Source organism: Crocodylus siamensis, chromosome 5 (assembly GCF_052110815.1).
Source record: "Crocodylus siamensis isolate JL-2025a chromosome 5, ASM5211081v1, whole genome shotgun sequence".
NCBI classification, from domain to species: domain Eukaryota; kingdom Metazoa; phylum Chordata; order Crocodylia; family Crocodylidae; genus Crocodylus; species Crocodylus siamensis.
Window position 1 is genome coordinate 30,330,307 of NC_143399.1, and position 24,563 is coordinate 30,354,869.

At 42.2% G+C, this 24,563-nt stretch overlaps 1 protein-coding gene and 1 long non-coding RNA gene across 5 annotated transcripts in view; one reads left to right on the forward strand and one right to left on the reverse strand.

Annotated features, from left to right (window-relative positions):
* LOC149863664 (uncharacterized) overlaps positions 1–4,458 on the reverse strand; it is a 251,301-nt gene extending 246,843 nt beyond the window's left edge. For both annotated transcript variants that reach the window (XR_016442483.1, XR_016442482.1), the window contains exon 1: positions 4–4,458. This is a non-coding gene — a long non-coding RNA (uncharacterized LOC149863664). The remainder of the gene's footprint in view (positions 1–3) is intronic.
* Positions 4,459–4,987: 529 nt separating this feature from the next.
* Positions 4,988–24,563, forward strand: part of PKN2 (protein kinase N2) — an 87,276-nt gene continuing 67,700 nt past the window's right edge. For 2 of the 3 annotated variants that reach the window (XM_090048354.1, XM_090048355.1), the window contains exon 1: positions 4,988–5,185. In XM_090048354.1, the coding sequence (XP_089904480.1) occupies positions 5,138–5,185 (48 nt within the window). In that variant the 5' untranslated portion in view covers positions 4,988–5,137. Of the gene's footprint in view, positions 5,186–18,002; positions 18,021–24,563 lie in introns of those variants that run through there. The other variant, XM_090048356.1, reaches the window with a different exon arrangement.

The following is a 24,563-nucleotide window of genomic DNA, read 5'->3' on the forward strand; positions in this document are numbered from 1 at the left end:
TACTTTGGATGACCAACCAGCACTTGTAGCACTTTGACCTCCTTGATGATGCACCTCTATTCTCATCTACCACGAGCTCTCTCCTCCCGGTCCGGTCCTACATTAAACACCTTCAGGTCTCTTCTTACGTTGTCCATCAGCCATTTGCAACACAGGTCTAGGTCAAGGACATTGTCCTATTGGATGATGCTTATAAATAATGTTAACGTTTCTTGATTCCTCCACTCTCTCCACATGACTGATTCACACTAACTGCTGTTCGCACACCACGCTTGTAATGAAAGGCTGTTCCATGATATTTTGTAATTCTTGTTACTTCTTTGCTTTTATTCTCCTTTCCTGGGTCTTTCACTAGTCTACGTATCTTCCTGAGAATACTATTTCAAAGCATACCAGTTTTTGTTGGTCTTTCAATATCATGGACCAAGTCTCATTCCTATACATCACTACAGGTTTAATAATGGTGGTGTTATATAGCCACAACTTAATCCTTCTGCACAGTATCTTGGACCCAACAAGTCTATTCAGGTATGTGGCTGCCTTTTTCCCTCCCTGGAACCTTTAAATAATTTTCCTGTTTATCTCATTGGTGTCAGTCAGCAATGATCCAAGATACTTGAATTCTTGGGCCCTCTGGAAGGTATTGTTTCCCACACAAAGGCCTGGTTTTGCTCTTCTGCTCCACTTAGCTACCTTCTAGTTTGGGATTCACTACGAATGGTCTCCCTCTTACACAGTTATTTATCATCAAAGAACAACAATAATATATAGTCAAAGTTGTCTAGCACTACCTAGTATCCTTTCAGAATGTGGAAGATATAAACTACGGGTTATAATTTACATATACACACACCATATTTACTCAGTATTTCCTCTTGGGCATCAACTATATTTGTGCCCTGGGATGTGTGCCATGATGTGTGTCAGCAGACTGTTAGGACTCCTTGGAGCAGTGAACAGACAGAGGGCATGGCAGCATGTGAATGCCAGAGCTGCTACAGTGTTCAAAATGGCACTGAGAATACAGAAGAGGGAGAGTGAAGTGAAGTACCCTTATAATCCCTTAGCTTTTTTATATATCCATTGAAATACCAGGAGCTGAAGGTGATTCTTTGGAAGCCTCTCTCAACAGCCCCAAAACTCAACAGCTGTCTTACATTCCTGTCTTTTAGAGAGGACATGTGCCATTATAATTATCTATTTGGGTCTCCTGCTTAACACAAGGGACAGAGCAGGAAGATACTTTGACTCCCCTAGCTTCAGCTGCACATGTCCTCAGATGGGAATTTGAGATCCAGAGCTCATTGCAGCTCATTTTTGAGTGATTACTGTTGCATCTAATGCCGTTCGTCTGTGTAGAACAATGATACTACAAAATTCAGTTCGGCACAAGACATAAAAAGGTCAAGTTGGAATAGGTCATGGTTGATTTGATCTCTGTCACTTGTCAGCTCCAAGAAATATATTGTTAATCTAGTGTGGGAGACATTACCTTAACTCAGTATTTCCTGGTTTCCAGAGGCTAAGGTTCAGCCTTGCTGCACTTTCTGGAAGGATATGAGTCAGCATTAAACTTTGTCAGCATTAAACTTTGTCAAGACACAGCACTAGCAGTGAATATCCCTTGTCTTCCTTGGAAGTGCTGGTAGTGAGAGGAATCCTGACTCAGGAGCATGAGGGACTTCTAGGTCTCCCTTTTTCCTGCCTACTGTTGCCACAATGGGGTAGAGGTAGCAGATAGCTTATAATGAGTTAACCTATCAGATGGAAGCAGAAAAGTGGGAGGAGTTAAAGTCCCTATTACCTTTCAAGGGCTAGTTGTAGGAAAACAGAACCTTGCATAATTGTCTGCAGAAGCAGCAGCTTCTTCTCAAAGGGATGTTCTAAATGGAATAAGATAATTTAATAGTGATGATGAATACAGCTGAAAACAATAGGTGTGAAAGGAATCAACTGTTTCATTCCATTAATAATTTGTGTTCCAAAAATCCCCCCCATCCTGGTCTCACTGTTCTCATTCCCAATTCCAATGCTTGTTGCACTGAACCTGCCTGTTTGCGGATCTCCTCCCCTGTCTCTGCACTGTTCCACGTACTCCCATTCTCAGGTCTAGTATATGGTACCTGTAGCATGCACTGAGTATTCCTGTTTCCAACTCCCACCTTAGACTTGGTCCACCTGGTATTAGAGACAGTTCAGGACAGAACATTAACTTCTGGATCTGGACTCTTGGTGTCCTTCTGTACCACAGCTCTTATCGTTGTATGCCAGTTTTCAAGACACTCGGTGTTTAGACATGGATTTAGAACATTTTGAAAATTAACTCTAAGAGATACCTCATAATGCTATTTGCAGCAACACTTCCAAAAAGAATCTCTTTACAACACTAAGCAAAACTCTACCAAGTATGTTCAGGTAACTGCTAAAAGCAACACTTGAACTCACAGCTCCTCAATGAAGCCCGCATGCAAAGTTGCTAGCTCTTTCTGTACTTAGTGTAAAATATGATGAGCTCTTTCATTTAGTTGATCATTGCAGCACATTGCCCCAAGCTCTAGTTGTACTAATCTAATGATACAGAGGCAAGTCACTTTCTCTGGCATGCATCACAAACATGTCCCAAAGCCAGAGAAAGTCTCTTAATAACACTTTAAATATTGCCTTCATAGCTTCCACCTGAGGCTAAATCTAGTTGGATATGCTCAGTTCAATGCAGATCAGTGCATGTCCATGTCTACAACATGAGTTACAAAAATGACAAAAAAACCCATGATGACAAGTTTCTTATTTTTTCTCCCTGGGTGCTGTATCTCTATAATTTCTTGACTATATGTCTTAGAATTTGTATCAGCCACCCTACCACTGTCCTCACTAAGACACCAGTTTTTAAAGACTATCTGAATTCACATGTGGACACTAGAGGTCTCTGAAACAACCCTTATTATGAGAATTCAAATCATCCATAACTAAGGTTCATGAAATATTTTTGAAGCTGTAAAATACATAAAAACTGTCTGAGATCTTAAAGTGTATGCAAGGAAAGCCTGATTCAGTTCAGAAGACAGATGTCAAGATAATTTTAAATCCTCTGTGTCCCCCTAGCCAGCTGCTAAGTTAGTCCCTAATACTATTTAAATCAGCCAATAGAGGCTATCTTAATTTATATGAAGTGTTTCATATAAATTTGGTGCTAAAATTAGGGATTATCAGACCAATAATGAACAGTAAGAAGAATTAAATTCTTATGACAAAGTTGACATAATTTTCCAAAGCTTCCTGAATGTATGTACCTTGGATCCTAGCCATAAAATAGGGAGTAATATTTAAGCCGTTGATAAGGAAACCTTTGGGGGAGTGGCCAGAAACAATTGTTAGTTCTTGCTGAATAAAAACTAAAATGCATGGCTTCAACTAGGCTAAACACGTGTAACTATTTGTGTGACTGAGGCTTAAAGAACTGTTTGTATTTCTAAAAAAACAGGTTTCATTTATATAAAGATACCCTTTAAATATGTGCACAGATTGATATAATTACTGTTGAACTATTTTGACGGGCTTTTTTTTATGCAAGACAAATCAACCACATGCTCACATTTAATTATTTTTGCACTGCATGCCAGCCTGTTGGGGAGTATGGAGGTTTGCTTGTTGCTCAGCAAAGGCAGTATGAGTACACTCAAGCTGTTCTGACCAAACTCAGCTGGCAAGTCCAGCCTTAAAACAGCAATGGTTATTAAATGTCTGTTTTTCTTGTTTCCACCCCTCCCCCCAACCTGCAAAACCTCAAATTCCAGCTTTGGTGTATACAAGTCACACTTGGGTTTTGTCTAAACAAAGGAGTTGCACTGGCTTCATTAGCTTAATCAACCGTAAGCAACTAGAAACATACACAAGTGCACAGTTTGATTAGTTTTAAAATGGTTCTAGTGGCTTAGCTTATGCCAGTAAATTTTCTGACACAAGTTGTACTGATTAAGTAGCCACCTGGCTTCACACTCCTGGAGCTAAACTGCTCTGAACTAACACCCACCCACATTTAAACTGGAGGGACCACTGCCAACATCAGGCCATCCTAGCAGGAGGAAGCAAAGAGCTTACAGGTGGGATTCTCCCTGCCTGTGGGAGCTGAGGGGAGCTCCCCGTGAGCCAAGTAATAGTGTAACTAGGGGGGGTGAGGGGGAAACCACCCCAGGGTACTGCTGACACACAGCTGTGGCCTGCAGCTGGTTCATCAGCCAGAAGTTGCTCAGACATATCCTTACAGAGCTGGAGCCAAGTCCTCTCTCCCCCTCAGTGGGTCTAATAAAGGTGTCACTTCTGAAGCAACAGTTCTAGGTTTTTGTATTCCTTTTGGTCTCCAATCGAACACGGCTACCAAATACACCCCCCTCCCCCTCCTACTCTTGCTGCCCATCTCCAGCACCTCCAAATGCTGGGGGTACCGGGCACAGTCCCCTCCTCCCGCCTGGGCTACCACACCTCAGTTGCCTAAACCAGCGCTTCTCGGGCCTTGCGGGCTCCAGGCTCCTCCTGCACTTTGTCACTGCGGCAGCCCCGTCTCGGGCGCCAAGACCACAGCAACAGCAATGGCAGCTTCCCGCGGCATAGGAACCTCCGCCAGACCGTGAAGGGACGAGCACCCCCGGCCTCCCGGAGCTCATCACCGGGCACCCAACGGGGAATCTCTGTGAGGAGGGGACGGCTACCAGCTCCCACCGCCAAGACTAGAAGGGGCGGAGCTCCCAGCTAGGTTGCTAGGCGCCCTCGGGGCACCTGCTCCCCCAAGCGTCACGTGCCGCGGGAGCCGCAAAGCAACGGCGCGTTTGCGACAGGGTGACAGCCAAATGGTGCGACAGCCACAGCGGCCCCAGGAGCACCAGTAGCGGCGGCGACAGCCGAGTGCCTAGCGAGGGAGGGGGCAGTGGCGGGCGGGGAGCGCAGCGGCCGCGCCGGGCCGGGTCGGGCCGGGCCGATGAGCGGGGGGCCGCGGCCCCTCTCCGCCGCTCGCCGCCCGGGCTGAGTCCTGCGCTGCCCCCGCCCCCGATGCGCAGCCCGTAGCGCCGGCCCAGGCCTGACCCGCCCCCGCTCCCCGCCCGGCGGCGGCGGCGTCCAGGTGCGGAGTGCGAGCCCGAGCGCAATGGCGTCCAACGCGGCTGAGCGGGAGATCCTCCTCACCGACCTCCAGGTACGCGGGGGCGCCCTCGCCTCGCGGTCCGGCCCGGTCCCCTCCTCCCTTGGGCGCGGAGCCAGAGGCCGCCGGCGGCACCGAGCGCTGCGCTGCGCTGCGCTGCTCCGCTCCCCGGGGGCCGCCGTCCTGCTTTGTCTGCCGCCGCCCGGGGGAGCGGGGCTGGAGCGGCCCCCGGACAGGATGTTCCCAGGCGAAGCGAATGGGCCTTTCCCACCTTGGTCTTGCTTCGGCGGACGGGGAGAGCCCCCGGGCCCGACCCCTGCTGCGGGGCCACATCCCGCGCTGTTTGCAGGCGCCGCTCGGCTCCTCCAGGGGAAACTTACTGAGTGCCTGAACGCTGCTCCTCTGTGAATTGCCTGGGCCCGGCCCGACCTGACCTGACCTGCTGGGCTTCCTGCTAGGGAGCCAGGTGTGCTTCGTGCCCCTGACCCACTGCCTGAGTGTGAGTGAACACACATCATGGTGACACCTGGCTAGGTCATTCCGTGATTCAGTGGCATGAAGCTCACACCTGGCTTTCAGCAACGCCCAGGTCTATGTTAAAAATATTCTTTGCACATGTGCACGCACACAGGTATATGTGCATATTATCCACGTATAATGTGTGTACGTATTAAACATGTCTTTAATGTCGATCTGGGAATCATGGTGCCACAGAGGGGGAAATGGTTGTTTGGAAATGTAGGTCTTTACATTTGATGTGCTCTTGCCTTTTATTCTTCATTTGTAGGAGAGGCAGGGGCTCTCTGGATGATCTTTTATTGGACCACCACTTATCCCATCAATATTACTAAACCCCTCTCTTTCCCCGCCCCCCAACATTTGCTGTCATGCTTCCTGGGCTGTCATGAGTGTAACACATTCCAGCCCTTCTTTGTAAATTGTAGTATTTTTAACTTGTCCTTTCTAATGTCCTGTGCAAGTTCAGTTTTTTTTAAAAAAGGGCTAAAAAGCAGTTTCAGTGGCTGGAGTTAGTCAGTCAGTAAATAGTACAAGCACTACCTTTTTCCTGCAACATGTGTTACAAGATTACAGAGGGAAAAAAGTTGAGTAGAAAACTTGCTGTATACTTAGTCACAGTACTGTACCATGAGATAAGACATATATTCTGGTAAACTCTCTTATCCTTCTATCCTAAACGACTCTTTTTTTTAAAGGCATCATAAATATATCCAACATTAGATATTACACAGGATTTTGTATCACTTTATGTAGTAATGGGGAAGGGACCTAATGCTAGAAATCTGTAAGTGTTGGATAAATAATGTAGTATTGAGTAGAAATAAATAAAGGGACACATTTTGAAACACATGACATCCATTATAATTTAGAGATGATTACAAGGAAAAAAAAAAAGTATCTAAGTGAAATGAATGGAGAGGTGGGATTGAATTTACTTAGATATAGTGAAGGTGTTTATTAGAAAACTTCACAATGAAAGATTCCCCTTCTGCTTCAAAGTTAGTGAATAGTGATCTTTACTTCTGAAAAGATCCAGGGTAAAACAAATATTGTCTGCAGTTTTTTCTTTTTGGAGAGCACTGTATGTAGGAATAGTGACAACTGTTGCTTACAAGAAAACTTAAGAAAACTAATATCACTGATCTTTCTAGCTAAACTTACTGTTCTCTCAACTCTGCAGAACAGAATGGTAAAGTTGCCTCATCTCATACAGAAATTCTTAAGTAACCTGATTCTTAAGTGATATTGAATAGGGATTGGATTACAGGCAGTCCTCGGACTTACGACACAATTGGTTCCTGAAAACTGTCTCTTTAGTCACAATGTTGCAACTCGGAACCAATTTTCCCATAGAAAACAATGTTATAAAAGGGGGATTAGTTCCTGAACCAAGGCCTGATACCCTATTTTCACCAAAAATAACCCAGAATTTTGTACTTAATCAATTACAGATGAGTAATATAGCGACATTAATGTGTTTATATTGTAAATAGCAATTGTATTGATTTGGAAGGACTTCTTTGGAGTTTTTGAAGGGCTCTTGGTTGGACTTATTGAAGGGTTCTTGGCTGGAGCCTTCTCGGGAGTCCTTCTCTGTTTTTCTGGTGTCTTGTCTGCTTTCATAACAAAAGTGTCCAAGGAAGTTTGGACAGATGTTCTCTAGGGAAAAGGGTGACGCGGCGAATTTGTTCGCTAGTGTGGCATTGGATCAAGCGTTGTAAAGTCAAAACTGATGTCAGAAAGTTGAAACAGGGTGTCAATCTTATAAACATTGCAACTCAAAACATTGTAAGTCAAGGACTGCCTGTATTTAATTTTCTATTTTTATTATTCACTTAAACCAGGATTTATTGTATCCTGCTTTTCCGCCAGGAAGTTTGTTTATTTGAATTCAAGTTTACTACTTGCATCTACTATGATATCATGATGTATGTTACGTATAATGCTTTTATAGAACTTTAAGTGTTGTTTTTTTTTTCCCGTGATCTTTACCAATGTAAGGTACAGAATTGTAGTTAACAAGAAGACACATAGTTGCACTAACAGTTTGTTGATTGTATGGTCATCTACAAATTACTGTAACTAAAGGAGACTGAGAGAAACAATTGCTTTTCCTTTATACTTGTCAGAACTCTGTCCAGTCAGTTAAATTGTTTGCCTTGTATTGTTAGACTTGTTTTTTGTTTGTGTAGGTCTTTCTACACAAAACAGAAGTAAAATTGTGCAGAGAGAAGGGAGAGTAAATCCACACAAAATCTAAGAATTCAAGGGCAAACATCCTTAAGTCCTCTTGTGAAAAGTAACAGTTCCATATAATGGCTGCTGTTAGCGCCTCATTCAGTTTTCATTGTATTTTCATTTTAAAGACCACATTTAACAGCCTTTTGTTCTTCCTGAAAGAGTAAGTGTATTTTAGCCCATTGTGGGAGATCTTCTTGTCAGGTGTGCCACAAATTAGCCCAATACCCTCCTCAACTACCTGACTTCCTGCTCTGCTTTCCACTTCCTGCCTTATGCTCCCTGTCTGTTGCTGTGCTGCCTGTCCCCTCCCACACTTGTCACATGCTCCATGGGGAGGCTGCCTGGGTCACTTCTGGCACTCGTGCTGCAGGTTGGCCAGCTCTGTTACTGTCCCTTCATAACATCTGATGAAACGGGCTGTTGCCTATGAAAGCGTATGCCTCTAAATGGGTTAGTCAGTGAGGCTGCTGACAGACTTGGAAAAAAACAAAACAGTACTTTACTGGAAGAGGAAGCACGTTAGTTTGACCCAGCTCCCCAGCATCTGTATAAAATGGGTGCTAGAGCAGAAGTTTTTTGGTGCTTTTATGTGAAGCTAATTCAGTCGGCCCTTTAGATTAAATTGCCAAAAATCCCCACAGAAGCATGCAATCTATACAGATGTTGGGCGAGCTGGGTCAGACTAACACACTGCACTTCTGGGCATGTGCTATACTCTGTGCAGGGGCTTGCTGAGTTTAAAGTACTGTTTGGCGGGGGGGATCTGCCACATCTGTAAGCAGCCTAAGATGCCACGCTGACCTTCCGTCTGCTTGTATTATATTTGTAGTGGAACTTATTTTGTTTTTAGGGCTATTATTAAGCATGTGAAAACAGAAAACTGGTGACTTGGAAATTCAAGTAGTAAAACTTGCACTCCTTATTTTGTCAGCAACATCATACAGAGCTGTGCTGAGGAATGTTCCCATAGATAAGTTCTGTTCTTACATTTCCTGATATTGGGCTGGCTACCAGTACAGTAAAGATCACCTAGATAAATCGTGTGCATTTGTACTCTGGTCTGCTGATTGCACCATCTGCCCAAATTCACTTCCTCCTTTCGGTCTAACAGTAGCTCCCATTCGCCCCAGAATATTTTGGTTGTCACTGTTCTAAGAATCTGCTTGAATTTTGTAATGAAATGGAACAATACACCAGTTTTGGCAAACAGATAAATGCAATTAAAGGCAAACTATACTAAGAAATGGTAATTATGACAGTTTACTTGTTTCAAAATGGACTTGACTTTGTATTATATAAGGCTTCTCAAATAAGAGAAACTGTACTTTTACATGTAGATGTTTCTTTTATAATGAGTTATGCCTGTGCATTTCCTTCTTTTTCTTTAATAAAAAAAAAACAAAAAAAACTACTAACATCTAAACACATTTGGTTTGATTTATTATATATGTAATGAGGGAAAGATTTATCAGTTGGTTGCTTGGTTGTTGGTATCAGTTGGTATCCTTGGTAATATATGGGGAAAATTTTTTTTTTAATAAAATAAATAGTTAATGGAATAAAAATTTCCCTCTAAATCAATGATTCAAGTTGATCCAGAGTAATATGGTTCCACTTGTCATTTTAGTACTGTACTTCTACACTTCTTAAATTAGTTGGGGGGGGGGGGTTTCAATCTAATTCCTTCATAATTAGCTCAACTTGATACTTTTTATTGACAGTAGCATCCAATAAGGCAATGACTGAAAGTTCATAGGAAAGCCTACCTCTCTAGTTCTAGAAATTATTCCTTTCTGCCCTTGCAATTAAGGAACCTCTGTAGGATGAAGGGGGTGGGAGGGAGGGTAGGAAGGAGTTGGGAAAGCTTGTACTATTGGTGGCCAGGTAGAAGAGGTATAAGTAAAATCACACATGCCCCTAACATGTGGGGCACAGTTTAAGGGTATAGAATTGTCAAAAGCCTATGTAAAACCAGCTTTCACAACATTCTATAAATGAACTCCATATTGCCTTATTTTGTTTTTTGGAAATAGCATTTGTATCTCAAAGTAGTGTGTAATATTTTTTTTCCTGCATCATAAGCCATGCCCAAATGCAGACCTCTTTCTCTTCAGAGAGGAAGTTATTCAAAATAATGTTTTGCCAATAGTGATCTATTTTGTAATCTTTAAATATGACGACATGTACAAATGTTTAGTGTTTTGAATAGTTTGTGAAGCTTAATAGAAGCCTACTTACCAAGAAGTTGATATAGGCTTGGATAATGGAAATACTTATGCACTTGAATAACTTCATTCTGCCCAAAAGGAGTCTATTTAAATGCATCTAAGGTACTGCCATGGTGAATGTAAAGCCTGCTCCACTGTCTATGGAACACTTGTCCTTCAAAGCCTTTTTCCAGTAGTATAGAAGAATGTGTTCTAATGATTGCATTTCTTATTTATTCAAAAGTTGCTCCAAACTCTTAGTTGACCAGTTAATTAGAGGTCAAGAGAGTAGGCCTTTTGAGGAGAGGCTGAGAGGCATGAGACTCTTCAGTTTAGAGAAGAGAAGGCTCAGGGAGGACTTGGCGGCAGCCTAATTTAATATAATAAAAGTGGCTGGCTCTGAGCCAACTGCACATGTGCTGCTGAGAGGGCACGCACCAGTTTGCCTGCAAGGGCCCAAAGCCTTACAGACAAAGGGAACTGCCATGCTGCCCCTCCCCATACCTGCCTCCCTCCCCCGTCATTGACGGGCAGTTTGCTAGTAAGTATGTAAGGGGTATGCATCAGGAACTAGGAGAACATCATCTGTTCATCAGAGCACCCTAGGGGAAGACCAGTTCCAACTGTCATAAACTGCTGGAAGATCATTTTAGACTGGACATAAGGAAAAACGTCTTTATCATCCAAATCTCCAGAGTCTGGACTAGACTCTCCTCCACCACCCCCACCCCCTTTTAAAAAATAAAAAAAAAAATGGTGCAAGCACCTACTCTGGAAACATTCAAGAAACCCCTGGATGCTCACCTTGTGGGGGCATCTGACCCCAGCTAACTTCCTGCCCTTTGGGCAGGGGGCTGAACCCAATGATCTTGCAATGTCCCTTCCAGCCCTAACGTTGATGAAACTGAAAAGACTGAAGTATGTTATTGGTGATTGTGTAGTAAACTGAGTGACAAAGATCAGGGACTTGATCCTGCAAATATTACAGGGCAAGTACACCCATTAGCTTCAAATTTGGCTATCAAACTCAGTAGGTCTTAAATGTGAACAGACATATGATAGTCACCCAGGTAGCACAGCTGTTTGGCAGGGGAGGGGGGGTCTTCATCTGCAGTATTACCTGTGGAGTCAGTCACAATAGCGAGAAAAATCCCTCTTATTTTTGTAGGAATTTTTAGTTTGAACTGTCAATTAGCGTGGTCAGTTAATTTGCGAATCAGATAATTTACTGTGGGGCTATCACCAACAATAGAGTAATTCGCAAGAGAAACTTTCATAAATCATTTAAAATGTTTACGTTATGTTGGCAATGTGTTTAAAAGTGAATACCAGCTTAATTTGCACAATGGTTTATTTACCAAACTTCACAATAGCTCAAAGGCAGAGAAAAATATTGTTGTGTTTACTTTGTATTTGATGGTATTTGCGTATCATCACCTTTTTCAGGTTTAGGTTTTTCTCTAGCCCTATAGCTTGATGCCTAGCTGAGAAGGCTCATTGAATGGAATTCTGCAGGAGTCAGTCCTGTGTCTGTTTAATATCTTCATTAATGGATTTGGAGGGTGGGCTTGAGGGCACACTTGGCAAATTGCATGATGTTGCAGACGCTCTTGAGGTTAGGTTGAGGATTCCAAATGACCTTGATTAAACTGAAGAAATGTTCTGAAGTCATTGAAAGAAATTCACTGCAAAGTACTGCACTTTGAATTGGACAAGCATATACATAAAAACAGATAGAGGGAATGACTGGCTAGGCTGCAGTACTGCGGAAAAGGACCTGTGGGTTACATTGGTCCATAGGCTGCATATGAGCCACTGGTATGCTCTTGTTGCAAAAGAAGCCAATAGCATTCTGGGCTATATTAATAGAAGCACTATTTTGAAATCAAGGGAAATAATTCTCCCACTCTGTAGATAAGGCTGTACTTGTGTTAGTGTCCAGTTTGGACCCATCTCATCAAGGAAGATGTGGACAGATCGAAAAGGGTTTATTGGAAAAGGGTCTTCTTGAGTCTTCAAATATTTGAAGGATGGTTATATGGAGGATGGGGATAAACTGTTCTCTGCAACCACAGGGGACAGGACTAGGAGCAATGGTGTTAGTTTGCAGGAGGGAAAACTTAGGAAGAACTTCCTCACTAGGACAGTGGTTAAATGCTGGAATAGATGACCCAGAGAGGTTGTAGAATCTCCATCACTGGAGTTTTAGGATCAGGTTAGACAGGCACTTGATTGGGATGGTTTAGATGAGAGAGGTCCTGCCTTAAACAGAGGGTGAGACTCTGATGTCCTGAGGTCCTTTCCAACCTTACTATTCTATAAAGTGAGCATCTTGCAACTTTGCACAGGTTGGAATGATGTTTGATACCTAAACCTGCTCAACTCATTTTTGATAAATATTTTGTACTGGTGCTTAACAAACTTTGTCTCAAGTGAGTGTAATTAATTACTAGAGGTGCACCAATATATCGGTTGCGTATCAGATCGGCACCAATAAGAGGGAAACTTACATTATCAGCTCCCTGCAGGTAAGTCTATGCGGGGGGGAAGGATAGTAGGGGTGGAGGGGAACAGATCAAGGGATAGAGCCATGGGCAGCTTATTCAGGGGTATGGGTGGGGAGGGCAGTTCCCTGCCATTGTGAGTACCCCTTAGGAGAGGAATGGTGGGGCTCTCCCAGATTTGTGCACAGGGCAGATGCAGGCTGCTCGCATGGGACTCTCCACTCTGCTGCCTTTCTCTTGGGAGCCCGGCGCCAGTCACATGCCCTCTACCCACCCGGTAGTAGCCGGGGTGGCAAGTTGTGTCCCCTGCTCCTGTGCAGGCAGGGGATGCACAACTGGCATGGGGCTCCTGGGGCAAAGGCAGCAGAGCAGAGAGCCCTGTGCCCACAGTGGGCAGCCTGTGTCTGCCCCTACCCTGCTCAGCTCTGCTCCACTTAAAAGCATCCCTGTGCTTAAAAATTGTAGTGGTGGTGCTTGAACTGAAGCTCATTTGATGAGCTTTAGTTCAGGTGCCTTCACCACTATTTTTTTAAGCACCAGGACGCTGATCCCCTGGATAAGCTGCCTGTGGCTCTGTTCTGCTCCCTGCCCTGGCCACTTGTCCCATGCAACACCCTGGCTGGGCAATGCCCCCTGCCCCTACCCCACTCTCCCTCACTGTGGGAGGCCTTGATCTATCCACTTGCCCACACCCCTTCCTCTCCACAGACTTACCTGCAGGGAGCTGCTCTTCACACTGCCTGGCTGCATTACTGTAAATCAGTTATCAGATCAGTATCAACTGATATGTCTGGTTAATCAGCTCTTGGTATCAGCCAAGAAAATCTTTATCAGTGCACTCCTAGTAATTACAGTTCATTTTGCCAGTGTGGATTAGACAATCAAATTTGTCTTTATATTGAAAAGTGTTCCCATGGGCAAAATTGGAAAAATCTGGGGGTCATCTTCAAGCAGACAGTATGTATACCAGGAAGCCATGTTGTACTGCTTTTTATAGTATCCCCCCTTACCTAGGGTGACCATAATAATTTGAAGGAAATCTGGGGGTAGGGGGAGAGTTGCACCAGGGAGCAGGGCCAGGCAGTACCAGCCTCTAAATTCTGGGACTGTCCCAGCCAATTTGGGACGTGTGGTCACCGTACCCCATAATTTCCCCAGCTGTTACTATGTGAGTGTTAGCTATATGACTAGAGCTGAGTTGCCAGCTTTTCCTTGTGGTGTATGTTTACCAAATGCTGTTTTCTTTTATGCTGATTGAAAAGGAGAAAAGTACATTCTAAAAACTAATAGAATTCTACACTCATCTTTTGTTATAAGCCAATTGCCTTGTGCCTTTAAAATTTACTAAGAATTTTGAAATGTTTCTTTGGACTGTTTTACCCCTGAAATTTTACTTATTAGTAAAATCTAAGTGCAGTAGTAAAACGGCTCTATCTTTTTTCTCGTCATTTTTTTTTTGTATGTACTGATGCAGTTTGTTTCGTGCTCCCAAACTCTTTTCTCCCCAACACCTTTTTATGCTGATTTATAATGGGGAAGTTGTACTGAACTGGGGGTGGGGAAGGAGAAGAAAGAAAATGGGAGAAAGCACTTAAGTGTGTGCATGCTTGCTTGCTTGTTTGAATATGTATCAAATCTATTTAATAAAGGCTGGCACTGAGTAAAGGTAGGAATCAGTCCTTTGATATTTGGTGAGAAATAACAGGGGATAGGCTTTGAAAAGTTTTAAATGCAAAGATGAATAGCTTTATGCTTACAGTAATGGAGGACATGGGAAATGAGACCTAGAAAATTATTCTGTGATTGAGTTTGTAGAATAGGTGTGACTGAACTAGCTGTATCTATCGCTTTTGATTCCATGTCATGGTTTTCGGAAGTCTTACTTTGCTTTACTGCTTTCCAGACAAGAGTATTTATAATAACATTTACCCAAATAAGTTTAAGTCTGATCTGGTGGCTGGAACCACAGAAGTGTAATATGTATATCCTGGATCTTGTGATGGGGAGTGTGTTTGGTTTTTTTTGTTTTTTTTCAATTTAAAAAAAAAATATTGTTGCAGCAAATTAGTGTTGCAACTGTAGATATTTTTGCCCGCTAGTAAAGTTCTAACAAGTATAATAGATTTTAAATTACTAGCTTAATTTAATTTTCATTTTACAATAATAATGGCTTTCTCATTAAGATAGAAAGGGTATGTTTCTTCAACATTCTACCAATGTTTTTTGGGGTTGCATGAAAAAGATGACAGCTGGAAGGTCTAGAATTGTAGGAGTGTAGAAAAAATAGTCTACGCTGTCATAGATATACACTTAATATGCTGCATTTTCAGGACAGATCATCAGGGATCCAGGTTTCCTGTTTCCCACGGAAAAGGGGAGTAAACTGCGGACTTTACCTTTTTACTGGAGGCAAATGCAGATTTCTCACTTTACCAGAGGAAACCCCACCGGTTTTGCAATGAGCTCCCTGTAGGCTGGCAGAGTTGCAACCTGTGGGAGGAGGGGAGTCAGGCAGGGGGTACCACATGCATTTAGATGTGCATGGCACCAGGCAGCCTGGAGAGCAGCTTCTGCAGGTAAACTGGGGAAGGTTGGGATTGAGGCCTCTAGAGGGAGGGAGGAAAGAAGTTGAACAGGACTGGGCATGCTGCCCAGCTGGCACTTGGGACCTGGGGCTACAATGCTCAGCTGCGGGGCCCTAGCAGGGCACGGAATTAGCCCATGGGGGGCGGGGCCAGCTCCCCACTGCTGTGTGCACTTCTGGGGAGCAGGGGGACCAATGTGCCCCCTCTCCCCCCAGATCTGTGTGATGGGTGGGGGCTGTACACTGCCTGTTTCAGGCCCTGCCCCGTGCACAGATGTGGGGGATGCAGATCTCTCTGCTCATCAGAAGTGTGTGCCGCAGCAGGGACTAGCCCTCCCCTGCCCCCCAGCCTGAGCCTGCAGTGGGCAGGAAGTGGGGGGGGAGGGGTAGTTGGGCTCGGCTCTGCTGCAACAGCCATTGCAATAGGGGGCTGTGGACCCAGGTCCCTGGCCCCATAGTCCTGGCAGCTGGGAGCTCCCTCTGGCAGGGCTGGAGAAGCAGGAGCTGTGGGTGTGGGGCAAGGGGTACCAGCAGGGCCACAGGGGCTGTGGGTGGAGAGTGAGGGGCAGCAGCAGGACTAGCGGGTGGGGGGATTTCATTTTAATCATGGATTTGGGGGGGTTATGGGGGAGAGAATCGCAGATTTTCAAGGAGAACCAGGATCCGTGCAGATCATTGAGGTGACCTGGGATCTGACCGTTAGCATTACAGGGCTATTTGCAACGCTCCAGGTTGGAAATTGTAACTCAGCTTGGATTATAAATCAATTACACACCAGTAATACGTTGCTGAATAAGTATGTTGGGCGTTGAGCCCAGAGAATGCTGTTCCAGCTTCCGAAGTGTGAGTGCTGATATACCTGTTTTAGATTTGTTTGTATAGGGGTTGATATCCAAAGGAATAGTACTAATAAAAAAAAAGTCAGTCTGCTTATTATCTTTATAGAAATAAAGAGCAGCTGTATGTATATGAACATTTGGAGTGCATATGCAATATACAAGCTGCGTTATCTGGTACCTTACAAGCCGGCATGCTCTATTAACCAGCATTCCGGCTTGTAAAGTTAAAAGTGAAACCGAGAGGGGCGGTGACGCAGTAGGAGAGGCAGCAGCCTAAACAGGCAAAGACGCCTGTTTGGGCCTCTTAGTTAACCAGCATGTTTTGTTATCCGGCACCCCCCATTCCCCATGGATGCCGGATAACAAAGCTTTTACTGTACCTGCTGACTGCTTGCTTGTTACATTACGGGAGGAAATGTGTGCTGGATGTAAGTTATGACAGTTACTTGGCTGAGTTGGAAAGATACTGCTGTAACAAGTAGCTTAGAGATGATACCCATAACATGTTCATGAGTCCTGAAGGAAGTTGGGAGGAGGGGAAATGGAGAGCTATCAAATTTGCAGGCAGTCTTTCATTTTAAGATATAACTAAATTATAAGGTAGATACTTCTGAGAATCAAATAAGATGACTGTATTTTGTTTAGGCCTAAGCTATCACATGGGCTGTACTTAATGGTAACTCTTTCAAACAATTACTTTGATAACGGTAGTGCATCACTTTGCCATCACTTCTTAGGCAGTGGAGCTGTACTTAAACACAGGGATGGTTATTTACATGTCCTTATAATGGCATATGGATTAAAAATGAAAACTTGCAATAAAAATAATTCAAATCAAATTGGGGGCTATAAATACATATTAAATCTTGATTCATAGGGTTTTGTATAATGTGACACAAGGATAGTTGCTTGAGTCTTCTAAAAGTGCAGTTTGGTAAAGTTTTAACATAGAATTTCTCTAGTTTATGCTTGGCTTGGGGATAATTAAAATGTCCCTTAATTTGTTTTGTTTCCTTTAACATTATATTATTGAGTACAATATACTCAAACTTACACTCATTTAAAACTTTTATACCTGTAACTAGAAAATAAAAGCTCACAATTGTTATGCTGGTTTTAACTAATGCATCTTCCACAGGTATATGGGAAGATATTTAAAAAATAACTGATTTAAAATTAGAATCAAGAAATTGAGCAATATGTGAAGTTCTTTAAAAACGGATATAAATAAAGTTCTGTAACTTACCAGGAAATACAAAGATGATGTGGTCTTTTATTCGAATACCTTAACTTTTTAAAATTGAGTTGTGAGATGTTTGTGGTCAGGATCTGAGTTCCTGAAAGCAGTCAAATGCATTATCTAGTCCAAGGTAAATTTAGTGGTGCATATTTGGGATCATTTGATGAAGGTATTTCCCAAGGAAAAAAACACTTGGTAATAAAGCTTCTCTATTTCCATGTTTTGGTCCATGCTGGTTTAAAACTACTGAATTGCTGTACTTTGCAAAAGTAATACCTGATTTGGCTTTGATCTCAACTAGTGTGTGTTATCCAGTACTGTATTGGGCAAGAAGTAGTTAAAATTACTGGTTAAATTTAGCTCTGTAAACTGGCACCTGTCTTCTGCACATGTGCAAATCACTGCCTGCAGAGACTGCTGCTCTGTGCCAAGTGTGTGTAGCCACATGTCTGACATCATTCACTGGGGTAGCTTAAGGGAATTTCCTGAAAACGCCAAGCGATACCCAGTATGCTTTGAGAATTGTCCTCAAATTTTTGCCCTTGATAGATCTTTGAGATTTACTTTACTTTGCATATGTACGGCCTGCCCTCTTTGAGTTAAAGGCCACACGTAGGGGCCTCTTTTGCTCCAGGTGGATGGGCAGAGTACTTGTTCTTCTTAGGCTAGGTGCTCTCTGTTTGTGAGGGATCAGCAGCTCCACCCTCAGTCCCTTTTCTGCTTTCAAACAGCATCTTCAAATCCACAATAGGGATGTAAGTATCATTTAAAAATTATTCATTTAAACTCTAATTGTGTCAGTTAAATGATTATCAGTAGCACTGTAGCTTGGATGCTGGTGCTATTGGGAACTGCTAGCTGAACCCTTGGTGGGGTGGGGAGTGAGGGGGCAAGAAATTCAGTGGCAAGTCTTGCCAGATAGTACAGCCCATGTGAAGTCACCTGTGAACAAGCAGCTAACTGCTTAATTGATGAGTCATTAGGCCACCTAGTCTTTTGCTCTTTAACCTCATAGGATATGGGTACTGGTCGCTCCTCTCCCTCCCTCCCACCTGCTTTTCTGCCTTCCTCCTGCTGGGGCAGCCGGTTCCCTTCCCTGCAGGACTGCACCCCGCCCCATGTTAAACAATAACCAGTAAACTAACTGGTTATCACAGTTAAATGATTAATTGTTTAACCTTTCACATCCCTAATCCACAATATTTTCACACCCTATCCTCCCCCCCATGACTAAGGAAAAGGAGAGCAGAGTGAGGGAGTGGAGGACAGGTAGGGTGGTTATCGGGTCTTCCTGGGACTTGGGCTGGATTTGAATGCTTACTGTGCTTCAGACTTGCTCTGGAGAAAAATTTTAGTCTTCTATGTGTAATATGAGGTTAATGAATATGAGGTGTTTATGAAAATGCACATAGTACACTGTGTGGCTCCATAGTTGTGAAGATGGGATATACCTATTTTTTAAGTAGGGTCATTCTTTTCTTGTCTCCCTACTTTCAGTCCTATATGTTCCCTGAATCATGTGGTCCTTTCTTTTGCTATTTCCTCAAAACCCAAAGGAATAGTTACTGTCAACTCAATGCAGAGTGAGGACTTCCATGCCCTTCCAGAACATAACATAACGAGTTGCTCTGTACATTGCACCCTCTGTAATCCACTACTGCAACAGCAAGTACTAGTAATCACATGACTCAGTCACTGCTAACCAAAAGCAATATCCCAGAGATGAACGGGTATTAACATTTGGCAAGTCTTTCCATGGACTTAAAACTCTAAAAATCAGGAGGTATAAAGTTTAAGGTAATCTCCATGTGCAATCCTAAATTTGCCATCTTTGAACCCTTGCATAATGAGATCCTGTGATTAGAGATCATCAGACTGCTGCCCCTGGGCTCATGAAGTACAGAGGGTGAAGAAGAACGGTATAGAAAAGATTAATATAAAACATTATCTGGGCTAGAAAGAAGTCAGGCTTAGCAAACATGAGCTGGCTATGCCAAACCTATAATCATCCACTTGCCTATTTCAGACAAACCATGGAAAGACTTGCCAAATGTTAATACCCGTTCATCTCTGGGATATTGCTTTTGGTTAGCAGTGACTGAGTCATGTGATTACTAGTACTTGCTGTTGCAGTAGTGGATTACAGAGGGTGCAATGTACAGAGCAACTCGTGAATTTGGATGTGGAATTCTTGTGGGTGCTGAGAATATGCAGTGAGGTACAGGAATAAGGTGAGGCCTTATAGTATTCCCATTTCTTCCTGTTATATGTAGTAGATATGAAGACGCAATGACTGTGAGTGGCCAGACTGGTAGTACACTTTATGGGTGGTTTTAAAACTTTATACACTTATTTTGGATTTTGGAGCCAGACAGAACCATTAGGCTTGTCTAACCAGACCTCCTACATACCCCACCTCAGAAAAAAAGGGCAAGAGCTCCTTGGTGTGATTGTAATTCTTCCTAAATCCAGCTTTGCATCCTTCTGGTTGGCCAGACAGTCTGCTCCCTTTAACAGATCTGCCTTAAACGCAGCAAGAGCCCAAGGGTCTAATGACAAAGGTGTAGAATTGTTAGACAGGAGATGAAAATGGAAGACTGTGCCGGATGGAAGCCAAACTTGGTTTTGTTCCATTGCCTGTTACCAGGGATGGGAACAGAGTTAATTTGGGGGGGGTGGGAGCAGTATTGGAGGATGTTTCATTAACCCTGTATTTCCTAGTTTTCACAGTCTGTTTAAATTGCCTTTCAAACGTACAGCACTGCCTCATGCACTGCCTCATGTACAAACGTACAGCACTGGCCCTTGAAAATACCACTGCTGGTGAAGGTTTTAGGCTTTGAATTTTGTCATGTAGTGGAAAGAGCACTGACCTAATGTGGGCACTTAAGCTGCCTGCAGGCATTAAAAGCCAAAACAAAACGTGCTTTACTGGAAAAAAGTGGCATGTTGGTTCAGCCCAGCTCCTCAGTGTCTATATAGATTGGATGCTTCAGTGGCACTTTTACCTAAAGCTGATTCAGTTGACTACTGGGGGGGAAGGGGAGCATGAAAAAAGCCCCACTAAAGTACCCAGTCTAACCTGTTTGGTTTTTGTTTTGTTTTGTTTCGTTTTGTTTTTAACATCTGAAGCAGCCTTATTAAAGTAGATAGTATGGCACAATAAAAACAGCCTCAGTTTGGAGTTGGCAAACATACTGTTGCCCCACTTTAGGGAAAAGATTCAGGACCCAGACACTGACTAAAGCATAACTTTTATTTCAGGCCTGATGGCCCAATACAGTAAATAAAGATGAAATAGCTAAACTAATGAGCGGCACTGTAGTTCGCAATGTATACATTTTTATCATCATACTTATCAATTACTAAAAATTTTTTTTTTAAATGGTTCTGTAGCAAAAAAGAAGAGAGAACCCATGAAGAATTCAAGTTTAATAGCTGCAAATACAGAGCATCTGTCAATGGTGGCAGCGTGTGCATTGTACTGATTGGAGCTCCCAGGGCATGCTAAGTAAAGTACCAGTCATCGTATTTTCCTACATGTGATGCACAGTTTGTTCTGGCATTATTTTAGTTTGAACTGATGACTATCCATTAGAGTTAATCTAATCACTTCCAAATTGTGGAACTTGTGGTATTTTTCAGTAGTAGGTCCTCAGGAAGAATTTCTTCACCTTTTTATTTCTGTTAATTGATTTCAACAACCATCATGTCCTAGTTCTCTTATTAGGAAGAGATGAAAAGATAATGCGTTTATAGGCCTGATATCTCTAGGCCAATGCAGAGGCTGTCTTCCTTTCCTTTCTCAGAAAGAGTGAGCATATAGACTTGATCTTAAGGTGCTGTTTCATACCGCATTATAAATTGTGTGCGCAAGCCTAAGAGTTTATCCCTGGCTCTTGATAATATAGTATTAAAAAAAATCTTTGAAACCTTAGGAGAAAATTGGAAATCTGTGTGAGCAAGAGCTGTGGATTTTATTAGTGCTTTACTTAAAACTCATTGGCCTTCCCACTAGATGTGAATATTTTCTTGCATTGCATCAATATCTTCACTTTTATATTGAAGCCTAGATAGATTTAATTTTACTACTTTTTCAATGAAAGGTTTCTCTATAGATTGACCAGTTACTGATCTTGTCATGCCATGCCATTTGATCTTAAAATGTAACCTTACAAGGAAAAGTGGAGGTTGCTAGTATATTTTCCCTATAGAGAAGAGATTACACTTCAGTATTTTCGGCAGTACGCTAGTGAAATGACCCTGACAGCCACCCTTTCAGTATATGGATGGGAGAGAAGACTGCAGTATATTATAGATTCTTGACAAAGGTTACAGATAACAAAATACTGGGAACAAGAAAAGAAGGCAAGGCATGTTTAAGTCAAGCTGTCTGTACACCTATATTATTATTTGACATTCTGTGTGTGGAATTGCTGTATATCTAAATTGGTAATGGTTTGTGAAATGCTGTAAAGCTAGTGGCAGCACCAGAAAAGAAAGTGCTGTAGATCGTACATGCCTGGCTACTAGTGTAGCATTCTTGAACTGCTGCCCATTTAGGACTCAGCAATCTCCTTTAATGGAAACATGTTTTCTTCAATATTTCAGTTTGTTTATTGCTTATAAATAAGCTAGCATGAAGTTGGTGATTTTTTAGTTCCAGAATCATAACTCATTTAAACATCTAATTACTTCCAACTCATAGAACTTCTGGTTTTTCAATAATGTCCTTAAGAACAGTGTTTATTCACTTTAAAAAAACTCTATTAATTTAAACAACCCTAGTATGTGGATTCTTTTTGTTTTTTCAGGAAGAGATGAAAAGATATGTAGTGTGTTTGAGCTATGCTTAAACAGATAAAGGACTACTTCGTAATCTGAGGTTGGGAGAAGACAAAATTTGGTTTTTATCACAGATTATTGTTGATTGGGGAAATAAATTGCCAGTGTGTAAATTCTGACTTAACCAATACTACAGAATAAATATGGGTAGTACAAGTATAAAATAGAAGTCAAGGGATTACATTTGAACTACTGGCCATTTTTATTTAGAGGGTTATGAATTCTAAAATGGAGGGGCTCCACTTCATTCCAGACATTTGTGAATATATAGCTGTGGCACCTAAAGTTGTCCCTGTAACTTGTTAAAGGTTTTGTGATGACTGCAGCCTCTCTCTGGGATTGGAGCATAATGCACTTGTTTTACCAGAGCTCTTTTTCTAACATGCTGTGAAATATTTCATAAAGATATTTAGAAATGGGGTTTGCCTAATCTCTTCTGAAAGTTCATTCTGTAACTGCTTGAAAGAGTATCCAGTCTTCAGCCTGCATTGTTCCAGACTAAGTAATATCAAGACCAGTTTAAAAACTGTGTTTTGGGTTTTTTTTGTTTTGTTTGTTTTTTAATGTGGATATGGCTTAATCTGCAAGTACTTTGAAAACTGGGAATAAGACCTTGAATTTAGTGAGGGGTCAAGGCTTCTTTCCATGTTGGGAGGCTCTGTGCTTTCATTTGGAGGGTGTTGGCAATGATAAATGATAAAGTGGTGTTCCTGCTGTTTCTTTAAATGATTTCCTTTCCTAACCAGCATCAGCTGTTCTTAGTTCAAGAACTGATACTTGATGGCAGTGATTGCACTAATAAAGTTTATAATGGATTATTTTAAAGTTCTTGATGTTCTTGAAACATAGCCACTGGTCTTGTGTAGATATTGAAGAGATGTGTGGTGGCTGGGGGAGGGGATATGTGGAGTGGTGAAGGGGAGACATGAGAAGTTCCTCCACCAAGGTGAAATTTACATCTCCTATGTATTTCTAATAGGAAGTGCTGCTTGAATATTTTTTGTTTCTTGTTGATTTTGAAAATTGGATTGAAACAAGCCAAGTTGAAAAATGGCCTCTCATTTTAAGGTGTTTTTTAAGACGGTTTCTGTAAGGAAAATGTAAAGGATTCAGGGATCTGTGCTTTTCATATCAACCTAGCAGTGTTGGTTTTTGATACTTTTTGGAGTTTTCTGCTCCCTCGGATGTAGTTCTGTCTGATCAAATGCGGTTGGAGCTTTCTTAACCCATGCATTCTTAACTTGAACTAAAACTATTAAAGCACTCAGGAAATATGAAGTTGAGCCAGTATTAGTGTATATTTGTTATGGTAATAGTACATATCTAATGTATAGTACAAGAATTTTTTTTCCCTGCACCTACTCTGATTCCCTTCCCCTCTTCCAGTATGCTCTACTTTTTTCCTGTCCTATGCTCCCCGCTCAATCTGCTGCTTTCTCCTTCCAGCCCTATTGGTTGCTATGCTGCTTGTTTCTTCCCTGAATTGCCATGTGGTGTACACACAAGGGTTGCTCATACCATTTGTGGTGCACATGCCACAGATTGGCCACATCTGACATAATGTATTTCCATAGAACTGTTTTTGTGCCTGTTTTTATTGCCATAACTTCTAAAATAAACCTTGGAGCTTGAGGGCTTAACCTGGGAGTTGCAGGAGGATGGAGGAAGGATTTCAACTTTTGTAACATTTGATCAAGATGTGAGAACAACTGGGATTTGCATTCTGTTGACATTTTACCTGTACAGGATTCATATTCCATACAGGAAATTTGAGTAAGTAAATTTTTCAAGCCTTGATTTCAGAATAGTTCTCTTAGTAGCTCTTTCATCTTTAACAGTTGGTTCAGCACAGGAGGAAGGAGGACATGCTACCATTGGGCGGTATTTAATAATATGACCTACTTTTTGGGGTACCAGCCAGCACTAATATTAAACTTTTTTCTTTATGAGGTGTTCCCTTGATGGGCAGTATCTCGGTGATTTATAGTCAGAACAGCAGCTGCAACGTGTGGGAGTAAATTTCTTTAATTCTGTTTTGGTTTCAAACTAGAAGAACCAGCAGATCTTGCATAAGGGCAAACCCCTCAGAACAAGCAGTAGATGTTGGTTCAAGTTTCAGCGACTCTTCCCTTGTGCCCCTGCCTTTAGTGTAGACATCTATATTTAAAGCTTTGATTTATTTCAGAAATAATGGTTGGAATTTTTTGGCTTTTGTCTGTCTACCCTTAGGTTGCTGTTACAATAGCTTGAATTAATTTACTCTGTTTTGAGCATATATTATTTTGAAAACAAAAATGTGTTTACTTGAACTAAACTCTAACTAGCTTGTTCCTCACATGCGTTCTAAATTATGTAGCTTAGCTATTTTCTTCATACAGAATGTTCTTTTTCTTTTTTTTTTTTTTGCATGTGTTGCACTCCATTGAAGAGATGGAAATATTTGCCTCTTGTCA